The 22100-nt window shown below is 37.3% G+C and overlaps 1 protein-coding gene across 3 annotated transcripts in view; it reads right to left on the bottom strand.

Moving 5' to 3' along the window:
- Positions 1-22100, bottom strand: part of ANTXR2 (ANTXR cell adhesion molecule 2) — a 165618-nt gene that overhangs the window by 91423 nt on the left and 52095 nt on the right. For all 3 annotated transcript variants that reach the window (XR_013827924.1, XM_079919182.1, XM_079919181.1), the window contains exons 11-12: positions 17849-17927; positions 448-543 (exon numbers count right to left, since the gene is read on the bottom strand). Coding sequence is in view for 2 of the 3 variants with exons in the window: in XM_079919182.1 (XP_079775308.1) it covers positions 448-543; positions 17849-17927 (175 nt within the window). In the remaining variant the exon portion in view is untranslated. The remainder of the gene's footprint in view (positions 1-447; positions 544-17848; positions 17928-22100) is intronic.

A 22100-nucleotide genomic window follows, 5' to 3' on the forward strand; every position in this document is an offset into this window, starting at 1 on the left:
TAAAATGTTTTTCTAAGAGGCAAACAGAGAAGGTCCTGAAATAGTAGATCTTTCAAAGAAGTAATGAAACATTCAATAAGCACTGAAAAAAAACCAAACAAACTGACAGATTATCAACCTCTCTCAATGAATCCAGCAGAACATATCATTCAATTTTCTTGAAATTCTTTTGTACTTGCATGGAAAACCCTTTATTCCTACAACCTGTCCTATCTTCTTTTCCCCTTCTTCCCCCAAATCTGATTTTGAAGCCTTTTTTTGATGAAGTTTTATAATAAACATTTATTGGCATGCATGAATACAATTTATTATAATGACAAAAACTATTAAAATTCAATTTGCTAATTGAAACTTTGCTGTTGTTGAATATTGATTCATATTTCAGCCTTACTTTACACCTTGATGTTTAAAAAAAAAAAAAGAGTAGGATTTCAAATGCTCACTCACCACTTTGCAGCAAAGGGGCCAAAACCACCACATCAAACCGATGCCCAAGAGTAGCAGTAACACCAAAATAGCAATGATGGCTGCAATCCCACTAGACTAGAGGAAGCACAAAACAAAAACAAGGATGTCAGCAAAGTTTAGGGTCAAATCCCAAACACATATTTTTTAAGGAAACATCAGGAAAAGTTACAGAAAACATCATAATCTTAAACCAGATTTCTCTCATATTCCTTTAAATTCTATAAATTACCTTATACCCTATTTATATTATATTTTACTTTATTACATTTATATAATATATTAAGTATATTATAATCTATTTGTATTAAATTTCCTTATATTATATTTCATGTATATTAAGATAGGCAGTAATTAGTATAAACATCTTCCAAACTGTTTGAAATTATGCCTTAAAAAAAAAAAGGAAAAATCACAATTTGGGTTTGTGCGAATGGTCTGTATGGTCCCTACCTTTTGTCTCTGGGAAAGGATTATTCTGGTTACAAGCATGATTACCTCTAGGCAGAATTTATGCAGAATTTTCCCAGACTTTTTGATAATGGAAAATTATTTACTTTATATATTTAAATGGTAGGACAAGATGATTATCAAAAATCACCAATCAGGTGGCAAACCAACAACAATCGTTCTTGTATGCATCAGAAAAGAATGCAACCTCATGCGTTCATATATCAGAAGACGCCTCAGGGCAGCTCAAGCACTACCCACACAAGAACCACACTGGTGCTTTTTCACTTTCTAATGACGATCTCCTCCAGGTCTAACACCCCTGCTCTGGGCTCTGCCTCTGACCCCCTTCTTCTACCAAATACCTCCACATCCTATAAGGCTTAGCTTAAGCCACTTCCTCAGGAAGACTTCCTTGTACCTTCTGGCTAGAAAATGCCCCTCCTTACTGTACAAGGCATAGTTCTCTGTACTTTAATCTTAGCATTTATCACAATATATTTACTGATTTATTTGCTTATTTATTTATGATGAACTACAATTTTTTATTTAATTTGTCTTTTCTATATTCACTGTGAGCTCTAGGAAGGCAGCACCTATGCCCAACCTACTTAATAATGTGTACTCCATGTCTGGCACTTAAAACTATTTACTAAGAGAATGAACTCCAAATAAATAAGACTGAAAAAGCCACAAAAACAAAGAAGAGTGTTTGCTGAATTTTTAGTGCAGAGATAAAGTTTCCAAGAGAACGAGCTGTCTCTTCCAAACCACTGCTCTCCAGGATCCCCAGTAATCATGTTTGGTTTGTGGGGGGTTTTTTTTGCGGGGGGAGGGGAAGATTTCAAGGAAGAAGAAAAAAAAACTGTAAATAAATCAATACACTGTCTGGTTGGAAATTTGGGCCTTTATAAGGCAGCTTTTCAGGGATACATTTCCTATCATTCCAAACAAATAAGTAGTACAAGCCCAGAAGTCAAGGCAACAGCCACATTTAGCCCAAGAGCTGACAGAGAGAAAGGCTGAGTGGGAAGAACCTATCAGCTTCCATCTTAGAATAGCATTGTCTTAAAAATATTAGTCTGGAGGTCTAATTTTAAGCAAGTTGTTTAATTTCTCAGGGACTCCATTTTCTAATCTACAAAATAAGAAAGTCAGTTGTTCCCAAAGCATAAACTCTTTGTGGCAAAGCTATAACGAGGCTATCTCTCTTATAAAAGCACTGCACACATTAGCATATTTTTAAAGCCCTGAATGGCTCTGTAGTAAAAAAGAACAGTCCAACTTATATCAACACAGGTCAATTTTTTTTTCTCATAACATTATCAATATCCTATAGAACGCGGATTTCCTAGAATCCATTTTGGGAAATGTTAGGATTGATCAAAGCTAAGAGACTTTCAGATGTTGAAGCAACAATGGTGGTAGCATTTAATTAGAACATTTTATAATGGAATTTGAATTGTAATACATAATAACCTATGCATAAAGAGATAATGATTTTTATGTAAACAGTTATTTGTAAATAACTGAAGAGAAGAGAAGGTACTTTTCAAAAGTATTACTTTAGGGAGTGCTAGCAAAATATACTTGGTAGAGCTAATCACAAAAATCTTGAAATGTGTGTCACAGTTTCCCTATATCATTTGTTAGTATCACAATGGAAAAAAAAGAAAAAGCGATTACCATATATTGACTTGGAAACTATCTCCAAACAGATCAATTTTCAAAGATGTTGATTACTAACAGCACTTCCGTTTTAGTAAATCCATTAAAAAAATAACTTTAAAAATAATTCTCAAAGCAGCATAGACCATAAAACATGTATTAATTTCAGAAATTATTTTTAGAAAAAGATTAAGAATCAAGTATACATGAACAATTAAAGCTATCCTTTGATTTCTAATTTTGCATCTGGATGCAAGAAGGAATAACCATACAAGCTATTTATGTAACTAATGTTAGGTTGCAAATGAACCAAAACAGACACCACCAAAATATCACCTAGAATCCTTGAGTATGTCATTTAATTTATTTTTCAGAAGACAACAAAAATAACTACAGAAACTTCACACACAGACACATACACATACAATCTTCATGAAGCTCTAATATTTACTATTAGACCATTCTTAAGGCACGTCAAGATGTTACCACATATTTACCATAAAAAATTAATTTAAGGGCTTCCCTGGTGGCGCAGTGGTTGAGAGTCCGCCTGCCAATGCAGGGGACACAGGTTCGTGTCCCGGTCCGGGAAGATCCCACATGCCGTGGAGCGGCTGGGCCCGTGAGCCATGGCTGCTGAGCCTGTGCGTCCGGAGCCTGTGCTCCGCAACGGGACAGGCCACAACAGTGAGAGGCCCACGTACCGCAAAAAAAAAAAAAAAAATTAATTTAAAATTTAAGAAATGAGAAGACATGCAGTCATCTTGCAACTTCTTGATGTACAATTTGGTAGAATGAAAGTGTAAGCTCAACATGTGATCACTGATGTAACCTAAACATCTAAATCAGTGTCTTGCACACAGAAAGTTCTGTGTGTGTGTGTGTGTGCGCGCACGCATGTGTGTGTGTGTGTGCATGTGTGTGTGTGTGTGTGAGAGAGAGAGAGAGAGAGAGAGGAGATAAATACTTTATAGGAAATTTCCTGGCAAATATCTAAGTTCTCTGGCCTCAAAACCAAAGAAAGTAATTCAGAGCACACATCAGGATACTTATGAAAACACTCTAAGTGCAACTTTCTACACAGAATTCTAAACGTTCACGAACAAATCATACAATTCTCCATAGGCTTGATTATACTAAGCTCTGAAATCTAGACAAGAATATAATGGGAAAAGAATGTCAAAGAAATACATAGAAAACTATGATATCCTATGGGAGAAGTGTTGTCAAATGTATAAATTCATGATTCCACCTTCAAATATGAAGTCTTACATAAGATAACCCCGACCTGTGACCATTCATGTATGGAATGAATGCAGCCTTCCCCACCAGACCTTTCCCACATGAGGATCGAGCCATGACATCCATGGAAATGCTCACCATGTGGCTGTGCACACCACTTCCAAAAGGGTTGTATGAACATTTGTTTTTCCCTTTTCTTAGAATTCAAATCCTATGTTCAGAAATAAGGACGTGAAACTGGAGGGTGTGAATATGCTAAAAGTTTAGTGGTTAGTTTTTTCTTTTTACAAATGTGTCATGAGCAGGAAATTCGGAAAATCATACTGACAGAATATAAAGTAGATGGGCTGGCCATGATAGGCAGTCAAAATTCTTGGATTTTCTTTCAAAAATGCCCCAGTTAGGAACACTGACAAAACATTATGCACATCCAGATGCAAACATACATTTAGTATAATAATATTATTATCTCAACTGAGTCTGAAAATTAGTCTACAAGAAAACTGACTATGAAAATACACACTTTCTGAAGACCTACAGACTTAATCTTTATCACATTTAAGAGAAGCATGATGGAAAACAGGTCACAGTAAGCAAAGAATTTAATGCAACCCGAACTTGCCATAAACACAGCCCTGGATGCCCTGGTCCCAGACATTAGCTCAGTTCACTGCATATAAATCTAGGCTTTCCCAGTTCCTTTGTTTTGATTTGCCAGAGCCGTTATCAGAGCATGAAAGACTTCAGCCATGAAAGGGAAATAATTTCATTGCTCACATAACTTTATAAACAAATTAAGAAAAGGTCAAACACACAGATTTCAGTCCTATGAGCAGATACTATGCTGCAGAGTCAGATGAAACTAGATCTGGTTACGCAGAGTTATGTATCATAGGTGGAAACTAAAAGCCTCTCACCTCTGTTTAGGTGTGCTGCTCTTTAAACACTAGGCAGTTAAAAAGCTGCCAAAGCTATAATGTTGCACAAGTCTTCATGAAGCCCACAGGTTAGTTGGTGGGACAACCCTTGAACACACAATCATAAATGTGAGAAGTATGGAAGGAGAGTACAACAGAAACAGGGCAAAGCAGGAACTAGCCTGGTCTGGGGTTCTGAAAGGACCTCCTGAGAAAGTATAAGAAAGCCCAGGAAGGGAGAGGAGGTCGAATGAGTGGCTCATTGCAAGAACAAGAAAAGACAACTTTGTCTGAAAAATAGAATTTGAGAGGGCTTGGTAGCACCTGAAGCAGCTGAAGAAAACAATGAAACACAAATTTCTGGAAAGCAGTAATCCTCTTTATAACAGAGAGAATTGGCCAATTGTTGGGTTAATATCCATTTGTTAGATGACCTTCCAATCAGCCATTTGTTGGATCAATTCTTCCTAGCTATAGTTCTGAACAAGTAGCATTTTCAGATGTCTACAAAGACAGTTAGCTGAGGAGTCCAGTTGGAGATTTAGTACCCAGATGTTGGCCAAGGCTTTGAAGCCAAAACTCTTTTAAGTGTTAAGTTGGGGACATACCAGAACCTTGAGCTTGATTTTAGGGTAAAAGGAATATATTTTCTAGTCATCCTGGACACATTCAGTCTTTGAACTTCATCTGCATCTAATTTCCTTTTCTTCATTAAAAGGAAGTTATAATGTACAATGAAAAACTTCACTCCGCCAAATAGAACTGAAATTCTAGCTAACAGAATAACAGATGTATGGAAACAAATCAGAGTCACTACTGTACTTGCAAAACAACTATGGGAAAAGAGGAATCACTCAAAAATTTCAAACGTGTGTGAATAGCCTGTTGCAATCTATCTAGAAAATAATTAATCACAGCAACCACATTAGAATAAAACAGACACAGAAATGGGGAACTAAACCTCCACAATTTTGCTTCCATGAATTTAGAGCTAGGGGAAGAAAAAATAGTCATAAAATAGATGATGATTTCATTTACTAGATTCTTTTGAAATATTCCATAACAGGAACTAGCAAACTATGGCCGAAAGGCCAGATCAGATCATCTGTTTCATAAGATGCCTGGCAAGCTAAAACAAATTTTTTACATTGTTACATAGCTGAAAAAAATTTAAAGAAAAATATATTATCAACACATGAAATTCAAATTCTAGTGTATATGGTATGTTGAACACAGCCATGCCCGTTTGTTTATATGTCTATGGCCGCCTTTGGGTTACAATGGCAGAGTTGAGTAGTGTAACTGTATAACCCCTAAAGCCTAAAATAATTACTATCTGACCCTTTACAGAAAAAAATTGCCAACCTCTGTCTTATATAAATCAAATTAGGACCTGGTAATGAATGGAAGATTGTGCAAGTATTCAGGCCAGGGGAAGACAAACTTGGGTTCAATTCCCAATTCTAGCATTTACTCGACTATGAAACTGAGCAAGCAATTTAACCCCAGGGCCTCCAGGCTCCAAGTCTCCCCTTTCTCGGGGGCAGCAAAAGCTGAAATCAGCCAATATTCTGCTCATCAAGCTGTGTAGCATGCTGAGGGTTGGATCCACCTACTAGCAGAAGCATCTTCTAATGTGTTTGCATCAATGTGCACTAAAGATTGGAGGTGGCTCTCTGTTCCTCAATTTTCTCATCTGTAAAATTCAGGTAATAGTAATAGCCTCCTCTTGAGTGGTGAGAATTAAATGAAATCATGAAGTGCTGAGCACATGTGTAGGGCTTAGCACAGTGTCTGGCACTTAATTAGTGCTTATAAAATTTGTTCTTAGTATTATTATTCTAAAAGAATCAGAAAAGCAGTGGCTCCAAGGGGGGAAAAAAGACATCTTTCACTGAATGTTTTAAAGCGGAGACACATTTAGATCTTCTGAGACAGACGAAAAGAATGGACGGCCTAAGTCTAAACCCTCCTCAGATTCTAGTTAGTCTTAAATCTTTTAAGTCCAAACCTTAGTTTCCCTACTTTTAAACTGAATATGCCGGTACTGTCATTCATTCCTTTAACAAATAATTTTGGAGCACCTGCCTCGTGTAAGGACCAGGCACTGAGAGGGAGGCGATGAGCAAGGCACAGACTGCAGAGAGAGGCCGAGAAGTAAACAGGAAATGACAACCCAGTGACATAAGTGCCTTAGTAAGAACGAGCCCGGATGCTCTTGGAGAACAGAGGAGGTTCCTTATTTGTGAGATTTCCACAAGGATTAATCAATTGCTAAATAATGGTGTTTCATTTTGTTTGGCTTTTCAAATGCCTGTGAAGAGCCAAAAGTATCATCCAAGAATGAATAAGATTACTAACTTCATCTCTCCTAATTATCACATCCAAATATGCCTGAAAGGCTAGGTATCACATAAATACAAGGGCGGTATTTATCATAATATTATCCACTGTCTTCTTCTATTCTGAATAGAGGTGTAATGCACACATCTGCAGGTACTTTCTCATCAGCTCCATTCTCACTTTCTACTTCTATAAAACGGTGATATTACTACCACACACCAGACATATTTGCATTTAAATCAATATAATGGCTAAATCCAATTAGAAAAAAAGAATTATCCCGTGGTTATGTAAGTCAAATAATTATACTGTACACCTTAAACTTATACAGTGCTGTATGTCAATTATATCTCAATAAAACTGGAAGGAAAAATAAAACTCTAGCCCTTTGTCTCAGCAGAGTTGAGTTCAGTCTCTCATGAAAGTGGAAGATTTTCTTCCCTTCATTCATTTTAACACTGTGTACTGAAGTTTAGGAACCACAGACCTGTAGGATGAACTCTAAGCTCTTTTTTTTTTTTTTTTTTTTTGGCCATGGATAATCTGATCTAAATTTTCTCTTTCCAAGCTTTCCTTCCACTATTTTTACCCCAACCAAATATATCTACTTTCAATTTTTTTAATTCAGTTTTTATTAAAGTATAATTGCTTTACAATATTCTGTTCAAGTGTACACTATAGTGATTCAGTATTTTTGCAGATTATATTCCTTTAAAGGTTTTATAAGATAATGGGTATAGCTCCCTGTGCTATACAGTAAATACTTGTTGCTTATCTATTCAGTATACAGTGGTTTATATCTGTTAATCCTGTATCCCTAATTTGTCCCTCCTCCCTTCAATTTCTGTTTGCTATTTATCTGTAAAATGGTCCCCCCTCCTCTCTCTTTGCCTAAGACCTGCTCTCATTTCAAGACCCAGTTTATCTCGGTTCCTCCATAAATACAAAACATTTCTCTAGCTTTCCTTCCCTTCTTGCTCTACCTACTAAAAGCTCTTTTTTTTTTTCATTAAAAATCCTGTGGAATTTGGTTGACTTTTTCATTCCATATAACAGCTCCCAAATGTGCACCTCCAATCCAGACCTCTTTCTAGAACTTCAGACTTGTGTATTCAACAGCCTTTCTGACACTCCCACTGAGATGAAAAATGGACATCTTTCACTCAACATTTCCAAAACAGACCTCCTCATCTTTTTCAAAAAAGGTCTCTACCTGATGACAACTCATCTTTCTAGTTGCTCAGGTGAAAAAGCCTGGAACTGTCCTTATTGTCTTTCTCTCACACCCGTATCTAATCTGTCTAGGTATCCGGTAGACTCCACCTTTAAAATATATTCAAATCTAACCACTTCCCACCATCTCCCTTGCTATCTGCCCAGTGGAGCCACCATCCCCTCTCCTAGATTACTGAACTAGCCACAGAATTGGTCTCCAGGTCTCCACTTTGGCCCCTACCTGCAAAGTCTATTTTTGCACAGCAGTCAGAATGATCCTTTTAAAACACAGTCACACCGTGTCACCTTCAGTGGCTCCTGTTTCACTTAGAAAAACACTCAGAATCTTACAATGACTTACAAAACTCTCCATGATCTCTCCCCTCCCTCCACGCTCTCCTACTCATCTCAGGCCTCCTCCCCCAGCTACCTCCACTCTGCACACTGGCTGCCTTGCTCCTCTTTAAACCAGCCACATACACTCCCATCTTAGGCTCTGTCCGAGCTGCTCCCTCCGCAAGAACACTCTTCCCTTGCATGGTCTTCAGGGCTCACTCCCTCACCTTCCTCAAGGCTTTGCTTAAATCTCTTCTCAAGGGAAAATATTCAGATGCCTTATTTAATATAACAACGTGCCGCCAAACTTTCTCTCCATCTCTGACACAACTGATGTTCCTTTTTCTGAAATCACCTTACTCTTAAAACCACCTCGAGTCACGTTACGCTCCCCTTAGAACTAGCAAGACCTAGAAAGACTTCCTCTTTCCAGGAAGCAAACAACCTGTACATTCCAAATGAGTCATTAAGCTTCAGCATCCCTGCACACAGAAACTGTGCATGGTTATAGGATGCAGACAAAGAATTGTTTTCTGCTTCTGTGAAAGAGAGGTGAAAAAAGACAGCTGGAGGTACAGAATAGGAAGGGGGATGGAGAAAGAACGCTATTTCAGTGAGCAAAACACTGAGATACTGTATACCACAAATGTCTGTAATCTCAACCACATCCTGAAGGACCAGGAAACCTACACATTACAACATCCACAAAACCTACAAATTGCAACGTGAATTGAAGATAAAAAGGGGGAAAAAAACAACTAGCTATTTTCAAAATAAGAACAGGCATTGTTAAAGAGTTATCCAGGGAATTCAATAGTGACCCAAGAGTCCATATCGATGCGTGTTTTCCCTGCAATGTTTTCTTACAACAAGAAACAAACTATCTCTCTACGGATAATATTGAGTTGCCTTGTTTTGTTTGCTGGAGGAAGGATGTCTCTCAAATTAAAATATAAAACCATAAAATCATGAGATGGAGGTGGAGCCTTCAAGATGGTGGAAGAGTAAGACGCGGAGATCACCTTCCTCCCCACAAATACATTAGAAATACATCTACATGTGGAACAACTCCTACAGAACACCTACTGAATGCTGGCAGAAGACCTCAGATTCCCCAAAAGGCATGAAAATCCCCATGTACCTGGGTAGGGCAAAAGAAAAAAGAATAAACAGAGACAAAAAAATAGGGACGGGACCCGTAACTCTGGGAGGGAGCTGTGAAGGAGTAAACGTTTCCACACACTAGGAAACCCCTTCACTGGCAGAGACGGGGGGTGGCAAGGGGGAAGCTTCGGAGCCACGGAGGAGAGCGCAGCAAAAGGGGTGCAGAGGGCAAAGCAGAGAGATTCCTGCACAGAGGATAGGTGCTGACCAGCACTCACCAGCCCGAGAGGCTTCTCTGCTCAGCCGCCGGGATGGGTGGGGGCTGGGAGCTGAGGCTTCGGCTTCAGAGGTCAGATCCCAGGGAGAGGACTGGGGTTGGCTGCGTGAACACTGCCTGAAGGGGGCTAGTGCACCACAGCTAGACAGGACGGAGTCCAGAAAAAAATCTGGGCCTGCCTAAGAGGCAAGAGACCATTGTTTTCGGGTGCGCGAGGAGAGGGGCTTCAGAGCACCAGCTAAACGAGCTCCAGAGAAGAGCACGAGCCACAGCTATCAGCGTGGATGCCAGAGATGGGCATGAAACGCTAAGACTGCTGCTGCAGCCACCAAGAAGCCTGTGTGCAAGCACAGGTCACTATCCACACCTCCCCTCCCAGGAGCCTGTGCAGCCCGCCACTGCCAGGGTCCCGGGATCCAGGGACAACTTCCCCGGGAGAACGCACGACGAGCCTCAGGCTGGTGCAACGTCACGCCGGCTTCTGCCACCGAAAGCTCGCCCTGCAACCGAACCCCTCCCTCTCCCCAGCCTCAGTGAGCCAGAGCCCCAGAATCAGTTGCTACTTTAACCCCGTCCTGTCTGAGCGAAGAACAGATGACCTCAGGTGACCTACACGCAGAGGCGGGTCCAAATCCCGAGCTGAACCCCAGGAGCTGTGAGAACAAAGAAGAGAAAGGGAAATCTCTCCCAGCAGCCTCAGGAGCAGCGGATTAAATCTCCACAATCAACGAGATGTAGCCTGCATCTGTGGAATACCTGAATAGACAACGAATCATCCCAAATTGAGAAGGTGGACTTTGGGAGCAACTGTAGACTTGGGGTTTGCTTTCTGCATCTAATTTGTTTCTGGTGTTATCTTTATCTTAGTTTTTTATTTAGACATTATTATCACTGGAAGATTTGTTTATTGCTCTCTTTTTTTAAATATCTATATATATTTTTTCCTTTTTATATTTTTGTGAGTATGTATATGTATGCTTCTTTGTCTGTATAGATTTGCTTTTGTCATTTATCTTAGGGTTCTGTCTGTCCGTTTTTTGAGGGGTTTTTTTGTTTACTTTTTAGAATAGCTTTTAGTGCTTGTTATCATTGGTGGAATTGTTTTTTCGTTTAGTTGCTCTCTTCTTTCTTTTTTTAATTATTTTTTATTTTTACTTTTAATAATTTTTTATTTCAATAACTTTATTTTATATTTTTTCTTTCTTTTTTTTTCTTTTTTTTTTGCAGTACATGGGCCTCTCACTGCTGTGACCTCTCCCGCTGCGGAAAACAGGCTCCGGACGCACAGGCTCAGTGGCCATGGCTCACGGGGCCAGCCACTCCACGGCATGTGGGATCTTCCTGGACCGGGGCACAAACCCATGTCCCCTGCGTCGGCAGGCGGACTCCCAACCACTGTGCCACCAGGGAAGCCCTCTTTCTTTGTTCTTCTACCTTTTCTTCTGAACCGTGTGGCTAACAGGATCTTGGTGCTCTGGCTAGGTGACAGGCCTGAGCCTCTGAGGTGACAGAGCCAAGTTCAGAACATTGGTCCACTAGAGACCTCCTGGCCCCACATAATACCAAACAGCGAAAGCTCTCCCAGAGATCTCCATGTCCACGCTAAGACCCAGCTCCACTCAACAACCAGCAAGCTACAATGCTGGACACCACATGACAAACAGTTAGAAAGACAGGAACACAACCACACCCATTAGCAGAGAGGCTGCTTAAAATCATACTAAGGTCACAGACACCCCAAAACACACCACCGGACGTGGTCCTGCCCACCAGAAAGACAAGATCCAGCCTCATCCACCAGAACACAGGCACCAGTCCCCTCCACCAGGAAGCCTACACAACCCACTGAACCAGCCATAGCCACGGGAAGCAGACAACATAAACAACAGGAACTACGAACCTGCAGCCTGCAAAAAGGAGACCCCAAACACAGTAAGTTAAGCAAAACGAGAAGACATATAAATACACAGCAAATGAAGAAGCAGGTAAAAACCCACCAGACCAAACAAATGAAGAGGAAATAGGCTGTCTACCTGAAAAAGAATTCAGAGCAATGATAGTAAAGATGATCCAAAATCTTGGAAATAGAATGGAGAAAATACAAGAAACATTTCCCAAGGAACTAGAAGAACTAAAGAGCAAACAAACAAGGATGAACAACACAAAAAATGAAATTTAAAATTCTCTAGAAGGAACCATTAGCAGAATAACTGAGGCAGAAGAACAGATAAGTGACCTGGAAGATAAAATAGTGAAAATAATTACAGTAGAGCAAAATAAAGAAAAAGAATGAAAAGAATTGAGGACAGTCTCAGAGACCTCTGGGACAACAGTTAACTCACCAGCATTCAAATTACAGGGGTCCCAGAAGAAGAAGAGAAAAAAGAGGGACTGAGAAAATAGTTGAAGATTATAGTTGAAAACTTCCCTAAGATGGGAAAGGAAATATTCAATCAAGTCCAGGAAGTGCAGAGAGTCCCATACAGGATAAATCCAAGGAGAAACACACCAAGACACGTATTAATAAAACTATTAGACATTAAATACAAAGAAAAAATATTAAAAGCAGCAAGGGAAAAGCAACAAATAACATATAAGGGAATCCCCATAATGTTAACAGCTGATCTTTCAGCAGAAACTCTTCAAGCCAGAAGGGAGTGGCAGGACATATTTAAAGTGATGAAAGGGAAAACCTACAATCAAGATTACTCTACCCAGCAAGGATCTCATTCAGATTTGATGGAGAAATTAAAAGCTTTACAGACAAGCAAAAGCTAAGAGAATTCAGCACCACCAAACCAGCTTTACAACAAATGCTAAAGGAACTTCTCTAGGCAGGAAACACAAGAGAAGGAAAAGACCTGCAAAAACAAACCCAAAACAGTTAAGAAAATGATAATAGGAACATACATATCAATAACTACCTTAAATGTAAATGGATTAACTGCTCCAATCAAAAGACAAAGACTGGCTGAATGGATACAAAAACAAGACCCATATATATGCTGTTTAAAAGAGACCCATTTCAGACCTAGGGACACATACAGACTGAAAGTGAGGGGATGGAAAAAGATATTCCATGCAAATCGAAATCAAAAGAAAGTTGGAGTAGCAATTCTCATATCAGAAAGAATAGACTTTAAAATAAAGAGACAAAGAAGGACACTACATAATGATCAAGGGATCAATCCAAGAAGAAGATATAACAATTATAAATCTATATGCACCCAACATAGGAGCACCTCAATACATAAGGGAAATGCTAACACATATAAAAGAGGAAATCAACAGTAACACAGTAATAGTGGGGGACTTTATTACCTCACTTACACTGATGGACAGATCATCCATACTGAAAATTAATACAAAAACACAAGCTTTAAATGACACAGTAGAACAGATAGATTTAATTGATATTTATACGACATTTCATTTGAAAATAGCAAATTACACTTTCTTCTCAAGTGCTCATGGAATATTCTCCAGTATAGATCATATCTTGGGTCACAAATCAAGCCTTTGTAAATTTAAGAAAGTTGAAATCATATCAAGTATGTTTTCCGACCACAACACTACGAGACAAGATATCAATTACAGGTAAAAAACTATAAAAAATACAAACACATGGAGCCTAAACAATACACTACCAAATATCCAAGAGATCACTGAAGAAGTCAAAGAGGGGATCAAAAAATACCTAGAAACAAAAGACAATGAAAACAAGATGACCCAAAACCTATGGGATGCAGCAAAAGCAGTTCTAAAGGGTAAGTTTATACCAATACAATCTTACCTCAAGAAACAACTCAAATAAACAAACTAACCTTACACCTAAAGCAATTAGAGAAAGAAGAACAAAAAAGCCCCAACTATAGCAGAAGGAAAGACATCATAAAGATCAGAGCAGAAATAAATGAAAATGAAATGACAGAAAAGATAGTAAAGATCAATAAAACTAAAAGCTGTTTTTTTAAGAAGATAAACAAAATTGATAAACCATTAGCCAGACTCATCAAGAAAAAAACGGAGAAGACTCAAATCAATAGAATTAGAAATGAAGGAGAAGTAACAACTGATACTGCAGAAATACAAAGGATCATAAGAGATTACTACAACCAACTACATGCCAATAACATGGACAAACTGGAAGAAATGGACAAATTCTTAGAAAAGCACAACCTTCCAAGACTGAACCAGGAAGAAATAGAAAATATAAACAGACCAATCACAAGCACTGAAATTGAGACTGTTATTGAAAATCTTCCAACAAACAAAAGCCCAGGACCAGATGAGTTCACAGCGAATTCTATTAAACATTTAGAGAAGAGCTAACACCTATCCTTCTCAAACTCTTCCAAAATATAGCAGACAGCAGAACACTCCCAAACTCATTCTACGAGGCCACCATCACCCTGATACCAAAACCAAAGTTGACACAAAGAAAGAAAACTACAGACCAGTATCACTGATGAACACAGATGCAAAACTCCTCAACAAAATACTAGCAAACAGAATCCAACAGCACATTAAAAGGATCATACACCATGATCAAGTGGGGTTTATCCCAGGAATGCAAGGATTCTTCAATATATGCAAATCAATCAATGTGATACACCATATTAACAAATTGAAGGATAAAAAACATATGATCATCTCAAGAGATTCACAAAAAGCTTTCAACAAAATTCAACATCCATTTATGATTTAAAACCCTCCAGAAAGTAGACATAGAGGGAACTTACCTCAACATAATAAAGGTCATATATGACAAGCCCACAGACAACATCATTCTCAATGGTTAAAAACTGAAACCTTTTCCACTAAGACCAGGAAGTAGAGAAGGTTGCCCACTCTCACAACTATTATTCAACATAGTTTTGGAAGCTTTAGCCACAGCAATCAGAGAAGAAAAGAAATAAAAGGAATCCAAATCATAAAAGAAGAAGTAAAACTGTCATTGTTTGCAGATGACATGACACTATACATAGAGAATCCTAAAGATGCTACCAGAAAACTACTAGAGCTAATCAATGAATTTGGTAAAGAAGCAGGATACAAAATTGATGCACAGAAATCTCCTGCATTCCTATACACTAATGATGAAAAATCTGAAAGAGAAATTAAAGAAACACTCCCATTTACCACTGCAACAAAAAGAATAAAATACCTAGGAATATATCTACCTAAGAAGACAAACGACCTGTATGCAGAAAACTATAAGACACTGATGAAAGAAATTAAAGATGATACAAACAGATGGAGTGATATACCATGTTCTTGGATTGGAAGAATCAACATTGTGAAAATGACTCTACTACCCAAAGCAATCTACAGATTCAATGCAATCCCTATCAAACTACCACTGGTGTTTTTCATAGGACTACAATAAAAATTTTCACAATTTGTATGGAAACATAAAAGACCCCAAATAGCCAAAGCATTCTTGAGCACGAAAAATGGAACTGGAGGATTCAGGCTCCCTGACTTCAGACTATACTATAAAGCTACAATCATCAAGACAGTACGGTACTGGCACAAAAACAGAAATATAGATCAATGGAACAGGATAGAAAGCCCAGAGATAAACCCATGCACATATGGTCACCTTATCTTTGACAAAGGAGACAAGAATATACAATGGAGAGAAGACAGCCTCTTCAATAAGTGGTGCTGGGAAAACTGGACAGCTACATGTAAAAGAATGAAATTAGAACACTCTCTAACACCATACACAAAAATAAACTCCAAACCAATTAAAGACCTAAATGTAAGGCCAGGCACTATAAAACTCTTAGAGGGAAACCTAGGCAGAACATTCTATGAGATAAATCACAGCAAGGTCCTTTATGACCCACCTCCTAGAGAAACGGAAATAAAAACAAAAATAAACAAATGGGAACTAATGAAACTTAAAATCTTTAGCACAGCAAAGGAAACCATAAACAAGACGAAAAGACAACCTTCAGAATGGGAGAAAATATTTGCAAATGAAGCAACTGACAAAGGATTAATCTCCAAAATATACAAGCAGTTCATGCAGCTCAATATCAAAAAAAGCAAACAACCCAATCCAACAATGGGTGGAAGATCTAAATCAACATTTCTCCAAAGATTGCCAACAAACCCATGAAATGGTGCTCAACATCACTAATCATTAGAGAAATGCAAATCAAATCTACAATGAGGTTTTACCTCACACTGGTCAGAATGGCCAACATCAAAAACTATACAAACAATAAATGCTGGAGAGGGTGTGGAGAAATGGGAACCCGCTTGCATTGTTGGTGGGAATGTAAATTGATACAGTCATTATGGAGAACAATATGGAGGTTCCTTAAAAAACTAAAAATAGAACTACCATATGATCCATCAATCCCACTACTGGGCATATATCCTGAGGAAACCATAATTCAAAAAGAGTCATGTACCACAATGTTCATTGCAGCACTATTTATAATAGCCAGGACATGGAAGCAACCTAAGTGTCCATTGACAGATGAATGGATAAAGAAGATATGGCACATATATACAATGGAATATTACTCACCCATAAAAAGAAACGAATTTGAGTTATTTGTAGTGAGGTGGATGGATTTAGAGACTGTCATACAGAGTGAAGTAAGTCAGAAAGAGAAAAATAAGTACTGTATGCTAACACATATATATGGGATCTAAAAAAAAAAAATAGTTCTGACAAACCTAGGGGCAGGACAGGAATAAAGACTCAGAGGTAGAGAATGTACTTGAGGACACGGGGTGGGAAAGGGTAAGCTGGGATGAAGTGAGAGAGTGGCATGGTCATATATACACTAACAAATGTAAAATAGATAGCTAGAGGGTAGCAGCTGCATAGCACAGGGAGATCAGCTCTGTACTTTGTGTCCACCTAGAGAGGTGGGATATGGAGGGTGGGAGGGAGATGCAAGAGGGAGGAGATATGGGGATATATGTATATGTATAGCTGGTTCACTTTGTTATATAGCAGAAACTAACATACCATTGTAAAGCCTTTATACCCCAATAAATGTTAAAAAAAATCATGAGATGTGAGAAAATGTTTAGGTTTGGGATTTTGGTCTTTTGAAGGGGAGGTTTTTTTTTTTTTTGCATTGATTTATATATTTTTAACACAGAAAATGCACTCATAAGAATATCAGCCATGTGATCAGTTCCTTTTAGTGCTTTGTGTTTTCATGTTCAACAATCTAATGTCAAGATAAACCAAAAAAATTAACTATAAGGAAAATACTCTCTTATCAATGGAATTTATATATCCAAATATTGCATCTTAGGTAATGCAAATCAACCATATTAACTAAATTATAGTTTCAGTGTAGTTTCAAACCAAGATATTATAAAGTTCTCAGAATCAAGTTCCTTACTCTTGAGAAAGCACCAACATTAAAAGGGACAAAATAATAAGCTCACTCATTAAGATGCACTAATAATTTAAAAAACATGATAAATGTCTTAGATACTATAATGCAACCTTCATTAACAGAAAGACATTATTTCCTTTACATAGTTAATGTTTTAAGAAAAAATGTTTCATTTGGAAATCATTTTCCTACCTTATTCTAATATTTAAATATGATTTCAATTTTATAAATATCAAAATATAATGTATACTCTTTAAAATCCCTTTAAAGGAGACTAAAGGAAAAAACAAAACAACCTACAATAACTTCTATACAACCATTTTCTTGTAATGGTCTCCAGTGTTACTATTTGTACTTTCTTTACTGTAGGAAGCAACAATATTGAAGGTCCATAAATTATTTCTGGAGAGAGTTATTTTTAAAAAAGTAACTTTATGTGAACAGTGACTTACACATTCTGTGGCTGTGACTATTAGTGAGCCTGAGATGACAGAATTTCCTCCATTAAAGCTCACTGAAACATCAAGAGTTCTGAAAGAAAATGCAGAAACAATAATTAAGAGTAATTAAAAACTGGAGTTTTGTGGAAAATTTTTTTCCCTTAAATAATTCAGAATTAGCCAGAGAGTCTACTTTAAAAGTCAAAGCATTTGATCGGTTATCTTAGCGTTTTTCTTTCTTAGTTCTAGTAGCCAGAGACAAATTCCTTAAGTGATCTAATTGTTCCTAAAAGAAGCATTAATGTCAATAGAAACATGAAGAAATTCCTGTTGTTGTCATTGTTCTAGTTTAAAGTAATACATTTTTAGGAAAAGAATTAAATTAAAAAATTCCTTAATCCAGAAAAATGCTGAGATTGTTTCAGGTTCACAAAAACCTAAAATGGGGAAAATACTTCCATCCGACTCAGCTTTTCCCTGTCTCTAGACATTACCATGATCACAAGATCATTGTTTAAGAATATAAAAATGGAAATAGACAGAAACTGGTCATAGAGGGAAGTTACCTCAACATAATAAAAGGCATATATGACAAACCCACAGCCAACATCATTCTCAATGGTGAAAAACTGAAAGCATTTCCTCTAAGATCAGGAACAAGACAAGGGTGCCCACTCTTACCAGTATCATTCAACATAGTTTTGGAAGTTTTAGCCATGGCAATCAGAGAAGAAAAAGAAATAAAAGGAATACAAATTGGAAAAGGATTAAAACAGTCACTGTTTGCAGATGACATGATACTATACATAGAGAATCCTAAAGAGGCCACCAGAAAGCTACTAGAACTAATAAATGAATTTGGTAAAGTAGGAGAATACAAAGTTAATGCACAGAAATCTCTTGGATTCCTATACACTAATGATGAAAAATCAGAAAGACAAATTAAGGAAACAGATTTGCCACTGCAACAAAAAGGATAAAATACCTAGGAATAAATCTACCTAAGAAGGCAAAAGACCTGTATACAGAAAATTATAAGACACTGATGAAAGAAATCAAAGATGATACAAACAGATGGACAGATATACCATGTTCTTGGATGAGAAGAATTAACATTGTGAAAATGACTATACTACCCAAAGCAATCTACAGATTCAGTGCAATTCCTATCAAATTACCAATGGCATTTTTCACAGAACTAGAGCAAAAAATTTTCCAATGTGTATGGAAACACAAGATACCCTGAATAGCCAAAGCAACCTTGAGAAAGAAAAACGGAGCTGGAGGAATCAGGTTCCCAGACTTCAGACTATACTACAAAGCTCCAGACTTCAGAATATACTACAAAGCTACGGTAATCAAGACAGTATGGTACTGGCACAAAAAGGGAAATACAGATCAATGGAACAGGATAGAAAACCCAGAGATAAACCCATGCACATATGGTCACCTTATCTTTGACAAAGGAGGCAAGAATATACATTGGAGAAAAGACAGCCTCTTCAATAAGTGGTGCTGGGAAAACTGGACAGCTACATGTAAAAGAATGAAATTAGAACACTCTCTAACACCATACACAAAAATAAGCTCAAAATGGAATTAAAGACCTAAATGTAAGGCCAGAAACTATAAAACTCTTAGAGGAAAACATAGGCAGAACACTCTATGAGACAAATCAAAGCAGGATCCTTTTTGATCCACCTCTTAGAGAAATGGAAATAAAATCAAAAATAAACAAATGGGAAATAATGAAACTTAAAATCTTTAGCACAGCAAAGGAAACCATAAACAAGATGAAAGGACAACTTTCAGAATGGGGGAAAATATTTGCAAATGAAGCAACTGACAAAGAATATCCAAAATATACAAGCAGCTCATGCAGATCAATACCAAAAAAACAAACAACCCAATCCAAAAATGGGCAGAAGACCTAAACAGAGATTTCTCCAAAGAAGATATACAGATTGCCCACAAACATATGAAAGGATGCTCAACATCACTAATCATTAGAGAAATGAAAATCAAAACCACAATGAGGTATCACCTCACACCAGTCAGAATGGCCATCATCAAAAAATCTACAAACAATGAATGCTGGAGAAGGCATGGAGAAAAGGGAAGCTCTTGCACTGTTGGTGGGAATGTAAATTGATACAGCCACTATGGAGAACAGTATGGAGGTTCCTTAAAAAACTAAAAATAGGACTACCATACGACCCAGCATCCCACTACTAGGCATATACCCTAAGAAAACCATAACTCAAAAAGAGTCAGGTACCACAATGTTCATTGCAGCTTTATTTACAATAGCCAGGACATGGAAGCAACCTAAGTGTCCATTAACAGATGAATGGAGAAAGAAGATGTGGCACATATGTACAATGGAATATTACTCAGCCATAAAAAGAAACAAAATTGAGTTATTTGTAGTGAGGTGGATGGACCTAGGGTCTGTCATACAGAGTGAAGTAAGTCAGAAAGAGAAAAACAAATATAGTATGCTAACACATATATATGGAATCTAAAAAAAACGGTACTGATGAACCTGGTGGCAGGGCAGGAATAAAAACACAGATGTAGAGAAAGGAGTTGAGGATACAGAGAGGGGAAGGGGAAGCTGGGACAAAGCGAGAGAGTAGCATTGACATATATACACTACCAAATGTAAAATGCATGGTTAGTGGGAAGGTGCTACACAGCACAGGGAGATCATCTCAATGCTTTGTGATGACCTAAAGGGGTGGGATAGGGAGGGTGGGAGGGAGGCTCAAGAGGGAGGGGGTATGGGGATATGTGTATACATATAGCTGATTCACTCTGTTGTACAGCAGAAACTAACACAACATTGTAAAGCAATTATACTCCAATAAAGATATTAAAAAAATAGTTATTACAAGATGCAAACTATTATATATAAAATGGATAAACAATAAGGTCTTAATGTATAGCACAGGGAACTATATTCAATATCCTGTGATAAACCATAATGGAAAAGAATATGGAAAATAATGTATATATGTATAACTGAATCACTTTTCTATACACCAGAAACTAATACAATATTGTAAATCAACTATACTTCAATAAAATAAAATTTTTTTAAAAATGGAAATAACAAACCATTGAAAGATAAAATATAGAGAAAGTGATCATGAAAGACAGAGTAAACTAAACGAAAAAAAAAAAAAGGAACGCAATTTACATATTTGTAGGCATTTGTTGTAAATGTTCAGGATTTTAAAATATCCTGACAAAGGTAGAACAAAAGGAGAATAATTTTTGTCCATTACTAAGAAATATAGCTCTCATTCTGAAAATATGATTTCAACTAATAATACAATTAAAAATAATTACAATTTCATTGATTCAGATTCTAATAATTTATCATTTGGGATCAGTAGGTAATTTTTTTTTCATAGCTCTAAGAAGATATCAAAGAGAAAAAGATGACAAGGAGTTTTTAAAGTATTGAGGAAATAGCTGTTTTCCAAAAGAGTTTATGAAGTATATTACCACAGAATAATCAGTATACCAACAAAACAAAGCTATCCATTTATTAATGTGGAAGCAGTAGGCAGCATTTTGTTAATCTAGCTTCTATAGAACACCATGCTCCAATGCTCACAAAATATTCTAAATTCCAAGAATTAAAAGCCAGAAACTTTGCCTTAATTACTCTAAATTTAGACGATTTCTTCTCTATGCCTTGAGTTGTGTGCCAAATACTATTAGCTATTGAGAGTTAGGATAAAACGGAAGCAATCTCAAGCCACTGGTTAAGATTTTCAGTAATGATGCTAGGGAGAGGAGATGAGAAATATTATTCAGTCCCTACCATGGGCCAGATGCTATCCTGGACATTTTATGGATATTATCTCATCTAATTCTTAAAAGAACTCTTAAAGTAAGTAGTTTCACAGTTTTACAGCTGGGGTACATAGGCCCCAAAATGTTAATTACCTTGCCCAAAGTGATAAAGCTAGGATTCTCACAAATTCTGAATTCTTTCCATCATACCACACAGGCTTGAAGAAATGAAAGTTCTTAATGTGTATTGTTCCCTCAGTGTGATATTTAGTTTGGATTCTTACAGGGCTAGAACCCCCAGGAAAGACAGGACTAGCAAACTTCTAGCGAACTCTTCTTCAAAATTCAGGATTACTCCTATTAAAAATATTCCTTGTAAAATATTCCCTTTAAAACATTTTGTTAAAAAAAAAAAAGTTTAGCTAAATCCAGAAAAGAACAAGAACTTGGGGTACTT

Source organism: Stenella coeruleoalba (assembly GCF_951394435.1).
Source record: "Stenella coeruleoalba genome assembly, chromosome: 4".
In the NCBI taxonomy this organism is placed as follows: domain Eukaryota; kingdom Metazoa; phylum Chordata; class Mammalia; order Artiodactyla; family Delphinidae; genus Stenella; species Stenella coeruleoalba.